This window comes from Squalius cephalus, assembly GCF_949319135.1.
Source record: "Squalius cephalus genome assembly, chromosome: 23".
Classification (NCBI taxonomy): Eukaryota; Metazoa; Chordata; class Actinopteri; order Cypriniformes; family Leuciscidae; genus Squalius; species Squalius cephalus.
This window is the reverse complement of record NC_137144.1, coordinates 24,717,525-24,728,535: the sequence shown is the minus strand read 5'-3', so window position 1 is coordinate 24,728,535 and position 11,011 is coordinate 24,717,525. Positions and strand designations below refer to the sequence as shown.

General features: G+C 41.0%; 1 protein-coding gene across 1 annotated transcript; it reads left to right on the top strand.

Moving 5' to 3' along the window:
• The first annotated feature begins 528 nt into the window (after positions 1 to 528).
• On the top strand, positions 529 to 10,809 carry LOC307151779 (von Willebrand factor A domain-containing protein 5A-like). Its single transcript, XM_079859929.1, has 20 exons — positions 529 to 742; positions 1,450 to 1,652; positions 1,734 to 1,956; positions 2,056 to 2,222; positions 2,301 to 2,415; positions 2,489 to 2,664; positions 3,128 to 3,216; positions 3,297 to 3,441; positions 3,525 to 3,604; positions 3,681 to 3,795; positions 3,881 to 4,039; positions 4,592 to 4,695; positions 7,836 to 8,053; positions 9,168 to 9,200; positions 9,355 to 9,387; positions 9,495 to 9,572; positions 9,783 to 9,863; positions 10,146 to 10,285; positions 10,363 to 10,486; positions 10,616 to 10,809. The coding sequence occupies exons 1-20, from the start codon at positions 703 to 705 to the stop codon at positions 10,693 to 10,695; spliced, it is 2,403 nt and encodes an 800-aa protein (XP_079716055.1). The 5' UTR covers positions 529 to 702; the 3' UTR covers positions 10,696 to 10,809.
• Positions 10,810 to 11,011: the final 202 nt, after the last annotated feature.

The window sequence follows — 11,011 nt, the reverse complement described above, 5'->3', positions numbered from 1 at the left end:
TGGTGACCAGTTGACCACGTCTCTACAACGTTCTCCATGGGATAAACTAGCGACGTCTTTTGAGGACGTGCCCACAACGTTTCTGGAACGTTAGCCAAGATTCTAAAAAATGGAACTTTACCACGACGTCCTCACAACGTTGTCATAAAGTAATGTCACGCTGACCAAATGACGACTAACTGACGACGTCGTCACAACGTACTGTGTTAGCTGGGTTAGTAGCTGACGACCGGAAGTAGTTATATCTGTTTTGTAGAACCGGGAAGTATGTTGCGCATAACCCCTATTGTATTACACAAGATTAATGTTTTAAAATGCTTATTGTACTGTAACTGTACCTTAATGTATCATAAAGAATGACGTTTCGTGTCTAATAAAAGCTAATTATGCTCCAAAATCTTAACTGAAATCTTAACTGGGGGTCTGCAGCTGTATACTATTGCTTTAACACGAAACTCGTGAATATTCATGTCGGCTTCGCCCAGTGTCTGCGAAATTCGCTGTGTCATCAGTTCGCTGTCTCGGCCCACCACGAACACAACAGAACCGAATAAGAACTGGTGTAACGTCATTAAAAACTTTCAAAAACACTGGATTTACTCGCATAAATGAGTCAGTCTGTGAAGATTTAAAGGCATTATTTCGTTGTTTTAGTTTCACTTTCGACTGGAAGTAAAATCGTCATTTCCTCTAACTGTGAGAATGATGAACTGCGGTCTTGTGAATGAGAAAAACGAGTTAGGTATGAATTCACCTGTTTACTTTTACGTTTACTTTTACTGTTTCCTATTTCCTAACTTAACACTTATATGTTGTTGTGGTGTTTTTGTATTAACGCGGTCTGCGTGTTTATTGGGAATTATAAAAATGAATAACGCTAATTTTTTTTTCACACTCCTGAATACTGACTAGTGGATTTAGGCGTTGACGGACAAAAGCTTTGCTGTGGAAAAAACAACCATAAATCAAACAGGTCAAGATGACACTGGTTTCAGTCTTCTAATCTAATCTAAGTGACCAACCGCATCACCAGAATTCACAAATAATGAATAATGACAGATTATGTACATGTCTACAACAGCGCACTGCGGATTTATAGCCAATAGAAATCTGAATTTGAAACAGCAAACTATCTTTACGATTTTGGGGGGGGGTATTTTTAAACCGAATTTGTGTTTTTCTATTTTATCAAGTATATTTCAATGTCAGCTGGCGGGGCATGTTGTCACTTGTTCCTGTTCACCTTTATTCTGTTATTTATGGGGATGGAGTCTTTTAACCCTTTATTTATCTCTCAGAGAGATGTGATGTTCTGCTGTATTTTAGGTGTATTTAAGATGCTCTGTTTTATTTGAGGTTTATGTTTTGCTGTAAAGGTTTATTTGTGATGTTGTTCTGCTGAATTTGAGGTTTATTTGTGATGTTGTTCTGTTGGTTTGTATGACTCAGTGCCTCTGAAGAGCATCTCAGTGGAGGTTCGTGTTCAGGATCATGTCTCCACAGTCTCCTCCACTCTGCTGTATGTGAATGAGGAAGAGCGCCCCCTGGAGGCCTTGTTCGTGTTCCCTCTGCCCGCTGATGCTGCTGTCTGCCACTTCAGTGCCAAGATCGGAGAGCAGGAGATTGTGGCAGAGGTGCAAGACAGAGAAACCGTGAGTTCCAATACAAACCAACAGGATGCCGATTTGCTTATATTTTTACTGTGCACTACGTAATATAACTGTGTCTTGCAGGCGAGGGATCAGTATGATGACGCTGTGAGTTCGGGACAGCAGGCGTTTCTGCTGGAAGAGAGCGCAGAGAGTCCTGATGTGTTCAAACTGAGTGTCGGGTGTCTGTCGCCGGGTCAGAACGCTGCCGTCACCATCATCTACGTCACCGAGCTCGATGTGCAGGCCGACCACTCGCTGCGCTTCTGTCTGCCGGCTGTACTCAACCCCCGATACACACCAGCAGGTACAGCAGCTGCTACACACACTTTATTAGTGGAGAGAAGCTGATTCTAACACACTCTCTCTCTGTGTGTGTGTGTGTGTGTGTGTGTGTGTGTGTCAGGTTCAGGAGCTGGTATAGTCTCAGAGATTTCATCAGGATGTGGAGATGTTCCCTACACGCTGACTCTCAGTGTCCATGTGAGCTCTCCAAAGCCCATCTCCAAACTAGAGTCCAACTGCACTCTGGATCCTCTAGTGTTCCTCCGCCCGGATCACACTCAGGCTACGGTACTGTGTGTGTGTCTTCATGTGTTTATCTGGATGTGTGAGCACAGCAGTGTTATGCATGTGTTTTTATGTGTGTAGGTGAATCTGAGTCCTGGTCACATGTTTGATAAGGACGTTGAGCTGCTTCTGTACTATCGGGATACCCATCAGCCCTCTGCTATAGTGGAGGCAGGAGTGGCCACTGCCCCATCAGGTCGGACCTGCAGATCACTGGCATTATGGGATTGATTGATCAAGGCTTCACTGACTCTCTCTCTCTATTTCAGGCTCTCTGATGAGGGACCCAGTGGTCATGATAAGTTTGTACCCAGAATTCCCAGAGGAAGTGATGTCATCACTGGCAACACAAAGAGAGTTTATTTTCGTGATGGACAGATCAGGCAGTATGGATGAAGTGATGCATCATGGGAAAAGAGCACAGACGCGCATAGAAAGCGCAAGGGTAAGATTTAAGTGTGCCTTTGGGTCTTTTGACATTAGACATGTGCTGGTATTTGGTAACGCGGTAACAGCAGAAATGCAGCAGTTACTCTGGTACTCAAACTCTATGGGTTTTAAAATAGAGTAGGCAGAGGTTTTTTACTTTTAGGCAGAAATTTCACTTAGAATTTCAAATTGTCTAATGTCAAAAGAAAAAATAGCCAAGTAGTAGCTTGGTAAATTTGTTGGTGATCAAATATTCAAAATCTTTTTCTTCCTAGCTGCTAGATTATCAACAGTTTAAATGAAAATGAAAATTGGCTGATATACGAAGTGAGGCTTACCTCGTCTGCCATTTTTCTCTCTCACATTCTACATAGAGAAACAGAGCCGCTTTGCTGATGAAGTGAAATACTCAATGGTGATTGATTTGATACCGCCTAGTTAAGACAATTATTTCATTATGTTTCCATGTTTCTCTATAGGACACTCTGCTGTTACTGTTGAAGAGTCTGCCCATGGGATGCTACTTCAACATCTATGGATTTGGCTCTTGTTTTGAGTCTTTCTACCCGTTAGTAGCTACATTTAAATATTCTAATGATATTTTGATAAGTGAGAGGAGAGTAGAAGACTGTGTGTGTTTCACTGCAGTCAGAGTGTCGAGTACAATCAGGACACAATGGATGAGGCTCTGAAGAGAGTGAAGAGAATGCGAGCAGACCTGGGCGGCACAGAGATTTTACAGCCTCTAAAACACATCTACAGTCAGCCCTGTAAGCCTGACCATCCCAGACAGGTACAACAACACCTCAACTACTCATTGACATTGGTGTTAAAATATAAACTAGGCTTATGAATCAGATGCTTTTCTCTCTTCAGCTGTTCATCTTCACTGATGGAGATGTGGGAAACACTAAAGAGGTGCTGGACCTGGTGAAACGTCATGTTCACTCTCACAGGTAACGGTCTGCTGGGTTTGATCTTCCTATCATTCATATATTCATCACTTACAGTAAAAGAGTTTATTGTCTTCAGGTGTTTCTCATTCGGGATTGGTGAGGGTGCAAGTACCGCCCTCATCACAGGAATGGCCAGGGAAGGATCTGGTCACGCTCAGTTCATCACAGACACCGACCGCATGCAGCCCAAAGTAAAGCTCTCCACTGGATTTCACAGGCACAGATGTTTCCTAGTCAAATGTCTCAATGGTTTCTCTTTCTCTTAAACTATCTCAGGTGATGCAGTCCCTCAGGTTTGCGCTGCAGCCCCATGTGTTTAATATCTCTGTGAACTGGAGCCTTCCAGATGGCATTACTGTTGACACACTTTCTCAACCCATCAAAGTGCTCTTCCAGGGTCAAAGGGCACTCATTTACGCCCACCTTAAAGGAGAGGTGAGATGATTTAGCATGTGTTTCTTTAATGAGAATTAAGGTGTGTTCACACTTGACATGTTGGATTTGGTTGGATTAAAACGAACCCTGGTGTGATTGCTCTGTTTGTGTGGTTCATTTGAATAAGTGTGAACGCTGCCATCTGAACCCTGGTGCTCAACAAACAAGCGCTGACAAGGGTGGTGTGATTCAACTGAAATATGAACGCAACATGGACCAAAGATATCTAAACAAACCAAAACCAGGGCTTGATGTCACAAAAAGGCGACCCTAATAAGGTTTTTCTCGTCATAGTCATGATGTAGATCATGAAAATACCTTCTTTTGGATGTTCGGTTAATACCATCGTAAAATATACATAATAAAAGCCTTTTGTTTTGTATCTTTAGGTTCGGTGTTAAAAATTACAATATGAATGTTAAGCGAATCAGGACCAAATGTATAATTATCTTTTTAGGTCCAGACCAAAATAACCAAGAGAACCGAACTACAAGTGTGAACACACCCTCATGTGTTTAGATGATAGAAATCTGCCTTTTCCCTCTCTTATAGAGTTCAGGAGGCTCTGAGGGAACAGTGACAGTCAAATACAGGCTTAAAAAACAACCAGTAACAAACCAGCTCCACTTCTGCCTCAAACCAACTGAGGAAACTGGGTAACTCACACAAACTCACACAAACACTGACAACAGCTCCAGTCCTGCTTCAGACCAACTCTCCTCTAAAACGCATTTTAAATGACTAGATTTATTAAGTGCTGGGGTAACGTTACATGCAACACATGCTATTTTTCAAGTACATCAATTTACACCATAATATAATAATAAAAATAATAATACGAAATCATAAATAAATAGATCCCACCTCTATTTAATGAAACACGTTAAGACTTTTTTTCTTTACAAAATCAACAATCCATTACAATATAGATAGTGATACCGCATTTGATTATCAATTAGTGTTTTTATTTATTTTTCGACACAATAATATAGCTTTTTTTAAAGGTCCCATTGCATGGATTATTTTATTATTTTAGAATGTTTCCTGGGGTGCCCTTATAATGTTAGTATGTTTTTTAGATCAAAAGTTATAATTTAGAAATAAAAAGCATATTTCCTAGACTGATTTTAGCCTCTGATTTGAACGCTCTGTTTGAAGGGGCGTGTCTGCTGTGAGACTTCAGTGTAAACGCCGACTGCTGTGATTGGCTGTGAGACTTCAGTGTAAATGCCCACTGCTGTGATTGGCTGCTGTGAGACTTCAGTGTAAATGCCCACTGCTGTGATTGGCTGTGAGACTTCAGTGTAAACGCCCACTGCTGTGATTGGCTGACATGCTTGCATATGAAATATCTAGCATTACATGTGGAACTCTCTCGAAAACTTTTACTATTAGAGCTATTATACATTTTTACTATTACAGCTATCGGGATTAACGAATTGTGAGAAGTTTTTAAAGTATTTAGATCTATTCCCATCACATAAAAGGTTGCAGTGATGAGCATTGAGCAGATGACAGCCTGTTGATCGCGTGAATGAAGATCTTATCATTGCAACGCAGTTTCTGCACTCTCACTAATGATTTCACCAATGCAAACATGAGGGAAGTACAGTAAGAGCTTCGTTGTGCAGTGTAACCGCGTCATTGATTTCATAAAGAGTTTTGGCAAGTGTCCAGATAATCTCGCGCTGTGTGATTGACAGCTTGGGCGATTGGAAAGGGATTGTTCTTTGATCGCTTTATATATTAATCACAGTTTAAGTAAGATTATTTTCATCCTACTAAGAGAAACGACGTGAAGTTGATCGTTTAGTCACTGGCTTGATTTACTGATGCATAAACAGTATTGAATGACTTTGAGAGACAGATTATCTGTCTGAACTTGAACAATTACACATCAGAAATTCACATAACCCACTGGTTCAGAGGCTCGGATGAAGGAACTAAAAAAATACTTTTGTGTTCATTTGTACATCCAAACACTGAGCAACTGCCATGCTTTACTCGTTTGCAAGCCATGATGTCTCTCGAGGAAAAACCAATATCGCGCTTACGCAGCTCATTTTCTCATGGGCGGGCCAAATTCTTTTTGCGGGCAAAGAAGAGAAAGGGGAGGTAACCTTTCCCCTTATGACGACATAAGGGGAAGATTTCTAGATTCGCCCGTCTGAGCTTTCATTTTCTCAAAAATACCCAGGGCTTGATTTACACCCATCAAAACGTCTAGCCACTGGGGGACCTTAGGTAGGCTAGGGGAACTCATATTGAAGGGATAGTTCACCCAAAAATGAAAATTCTGTCAGTAATTACTCACCCTCATGTTGTTCCAACCCCGAAAGACCTTCGTTCATCTTCGGAACACAAATTAAGATATTTTTGATGAAATCTGAGAGTTGTCTCACTCCTCCATAGGCTTCTAAGGGACTGAAACTGTCATGACGCACTGGAAAAAGGAAGCAAATGCAGGCGATCTCAAGAATGTATGTTTATTAAACACTGAAACACAGAAGTTCAGACGCAGGCAGATGGTGAGGGTCAGACGGCTGAAGCAGGGTGGCGCAGGGATTAGATGGTCGCGATGAATCCGGCGGTGAAAACGGCGTGAAGGTGAAGACAGGATCCAGACACGAAGAACACACCGCACAGGACTCCAGGAAGAAACCAACTCACGGGAAACAGGAAACACAGCACAAACATCGACCAACGATCTGACAATGAGAGAAGAATTCAGTGAGTCTTTAAAGGAACTGGAGATGAGTGGCAGCTGGCGCCGAGCTGATTACAGATGGGATGATTGACTGATAATTGATACGGTGACACCCACACACACACGCACATGGCACACAGACAACAATAACAAATGCACGAGACAAGCAGGAAGCAGCGCACTCATGAACCGTGACAGAAACTTGCTGGCCCAGAAAATGTATTAAAGACATCGTTAATATAGTCCAAGTGACTCCAGTGGCTCGATCTTAAGTTTATAAAGCGACGATAATACTTTTTGTGCGCAAAAACAAACAAAAATAACGACTTTATTCCACTTTTCATTTCCTTCTCTCTGGGCCTCGGGTCTTTTCACGTAGTGTTTAAGCGTAGCGCGTCTGTGTTGCACGTCACCACGTATCACACATGACCAGCGTCGGCCAATAGTGAGCCTACGTGGTGACGTGCAACACAGTGCACTACGCTTAAACACTACGTGAAAAGACCCGAGGCCCAGAGAGAAGGAAATGAAAAGTGGAATAAAGTCGTTATTTTTGTTTGTTTTTGCGCACAAAAAGTATTCTCGTCGCTTTATAAACTTAAGATCGAGCCACTGGAGTCACTTGGACTATATTAACGATGTCTTTAATACATTTTCTGGGCCAGCAAGTTTCGGTCACCTAGAAGCCTATGGAGGAGTGAGACAACTCTCAGATTTCATCAAAAATCTTAATTTGTGTTCCGAAGATGAACGAAGGTCTTACGGGGTTGGAACAACATGAGGGTGAGTAATTACTGACAGAATTTTCATTTTTGGGTGAACTATCCCTTTAAGGTTAAAAAACCTCATGAAGTGAAATTTTCATGCAATGGGACCTTTAATATCACCCAATTATTGTTTTTCAGCTATAACATGAAAATAATTATTGGCTTATTGGTATTGGCCAGAATTAATATTAGTGCATCCATATCAAAGTTACTTTTTTACTTATGTAGTTTATTTACTGACAATTTGATACTATTTAATTGCATCTGCTATTTGATCATAATGAATCCCAGTAAACAGTTTTTGCCTATCTTGCCATTGCAGGCTGTCTGTCCACCGGCTGGCGGCTCGGACCCGGATCCGTTTTCTGGAGAAGGAGGAGAGGTCATGTGATTCAGATGTTGAGGGCATCAGGAGCAGGATAGTGGAGCTCAGTGTTCAGGCAGGAGTGAGCAGTGTTCATACAGCCTTCATTGCCGTTAATAAAGACAGCAGACAGACTGTGACAGGACCCCTGCTGCAGAGAAGAATGCAGATATACGGTTAGTGCGACGATTAGCCGCTTTTCCACTGTCGGGCCAGTGCGAGCCAGGGCTAACAGTGTTCTGGCTGGGGCCAGTAGCCTTGGACCTCAAGCACTGAGCCCAAAATCATGCTGCGTTTCCACTGTCAGGTCAGTAGCCACCCTAAAACCCACCCTTAATACTCCTCCATAGAACGACGTCACACAACCCCACCTTTCCACCAGCTAATGAGCATGACAGAAGCGAACGTTTGCTTTCCAGCATTGATATTTGGCCAGTGTTTTACAATACAATTTTTTTACCGTGACATTAATTTATTAATTTGTATCAGGAGTGCACATCATCAAACCATTTACCATTTTACATAAAAAGCACCTGCTTCCATTTATTTATGATCACAGGAATGCACAAATCATAAGGCTTTTAAATCCAAAGGTTTACACATTAAGAAATATATTGATAAAATATCATATGTTTACATCACATTTCTTTAGAAAGAGTAAGCATTTCTATTAATTTTCCACGAAATGATGTGATCTGACGAGGTTCGAGCGATCTCTCCCGTTTCACTATACTGTTGTCCTTTCACAAGAAGGAAACAGGAGTTATGAGTTATACGAGTTAACCGGAGTGCATGTAATTTATGACATATATTTCTGCCTCATTCGGTGATCAGAATCCCCATTGGATCGCAAGGAAGTTATTTCAAACACTCATTGGTGTCTGAAAGTGAGTTTTGAGTTTTGAGCTGAAAAGATTTGAAACTGTCTTAAATGTTGAAGTTAGCTGGTAGCCTGATTATAATAAAATGGGAAATGAGCAGCGGTGTTGACCGTCTCCTGACTCAGATAAACTCCGCCTTTATTCATGACCACTCCTCAAGCCCCAGTTGGCCTGCTTTGGACTGGCCGTTGGCCCAGAGGAAGCACAGCTATTGTGTGTGTATAAATTGCTTTTACTGTAACTTGACTATTTCAATCTGTTATTTGTATGTAATGAAATGTTGACTGAGCTTGAACTTCAACCACACTTGACTGAATTTGTTTGTCATGATTTAATTTTGTAAAGAAATCATATAAAAATATGCATTTTGTGTTCACCTCAATGATATGAGAAATCAAATGTTTTTCAGGTTCATTTGATCGATGTGGAATAATGATGAAGGGTAACTCACCCCCCCCCCCTCCAATAAATACGATTTTTTTTTTAAATACAAATCATTTAATAATATATCATAAATTCAATGATTGTAAAGAAATCATATAAAAATATGCATTTTGTGTTCACCTCAATGATATGAGAAATCAAATGTTTTTCAGGTTCATTTGATCGATGTGGAATAGTGATGAAGGGTAACTCACCCCCCCCCCCCTCCAATAAATACGTTTTTTTTTTTTAAATACAAATCATTTAATAATATATCATAAATTTGTGTGTGTTGTCTGTTCTTTTTGGGCAGCGAGTTACCCTGATTTAGGTAAAGGTGGAGTGTTACGGATAGATGAGCAATCATTTCACTGTTGCAAGCCAACAAAAGGTAAAAGCCCCCATGCACTCATGGGAAAGATCTTTTTTGTTCTTCACTTGAGGGTAAAAAGGTCTTTTTTTTTTCTTTTTTTTTTTCAGTGACTGCAACCAAACTGAACGGATTCATGACAAGTAATACAATGAATACACAGTGTTTCTAAATGTGCAACAAAAATGCAGCGTCACCTCATGGTTAATGATTATTGTTTGTCATTTGCAGAGGTTCAGAATTTCTTCCGCCGTGGTTCTAAGACTGCAGCCGCCCCGACTGTTCAGACAAACTCTCAAAGCAAGAGTGATGGTATATGCAGTACACACACACACACACACACACACACACAAATGTCACTGGAAATGGAATGGAACACGTTGCATTGTGGGATACAATATTGTACGTGTGCTGTGTTTTATACTGAACATTTTGAAAAATGTAGTAGGTCATAAAATTCATTAGATTTTATTTTGATTTATTTAAAAATACTTATTATTGTTATATATTATTAGAATGTTTTTGACAATGACAAAGGTCTTTCTAAACAAATTTTATGCACATAATATGAACAACATAATTTTGTGTGTTCAGCTGCTCCTGATCCCCAGAAGGACCCGTTACTCCAGCTGGTTTCTCTCCAAAAGGCGTCAGGCTGCTGGGATCTGGACGCCACACTGGCTGATGCGTTTGGGAAGACGGAGGATGAGCTGACCAATCAGAAGCCAGCACAGGTGAGAGATGTGATGAATAATAAGACAGCGGTGATTGTGTCCAGTAACAAATGCAGTGTATGATGGTTTGTGCACAGGTGGAGGGGTCAGTATGGGCCACTCTCCTGGCTCTGATCTGGTTATACGGCTGTAAAATAGACCAGCGGGTCGAGTGGCAGTTTGTGGCCATGAAGGCGGCGTCATGGATCGGCTCTCAGAAAGGTGAGATCTCCATTCCAGACCACATTCACTCAGTCAGCGTTCATCAAGACACGCTTGAGCAAATATCTTCAGTTCTTTGACACACACTGATGATTTGAGTGTGTGTGTGTGTGTGTGTGTGTGTTTCAGTGGGCGATCTGTCTCAGTGTGTGTGTGTGGGTAATGTCCTGCTCGGATGTCAGGTGACCAAAGAGACTCTGGGAATCTGAAGACATCAGTGTTTCTACTTCCTGTGCTATAATACAAACACTAACAAGTTGACAACTAACACTAACTAACAGTAAGACAACTAACAAGTTGAGAACTAACACTAACTAACAGTAATACAAGTAACAAGTTGACAGCATAGATTCATCAGTGTAAAATCAGCAAAATCAACCAAAATGATTTAAAAATGGCCCATAATGGAGATAGCACTTATTGCACTTTTTGCATTTGTAATCTTTGTTTTAAACAAACATCCAGTTGTTAATCATTGTTGTTTCTAATACTATACATTTGTACTAACCTGTACTTATCTCTACT

Coding starts and splice junctions, on each gene's coding strand:
- LOC307151779 (XM_079859929.1), top strand. CDS start 703: ATGATGAACTGCGGTCTTGTGAATGAGAAAAACGAGTTAG. Junction 3,217..3,296: donor TGTTTTGAGTCTTTCTACCC/GTTAGTAGCTAC, acceptor GTTTCACTGCAG/TCAGAGTGTCGAGTACAATC. Junction 8,054..9,167: donor GAGAAGAATGCAGATATACG/GTTAGTGCGACG, acceptor AATGTTTTTCAG/GTTCATTTGATCGATGTGGA.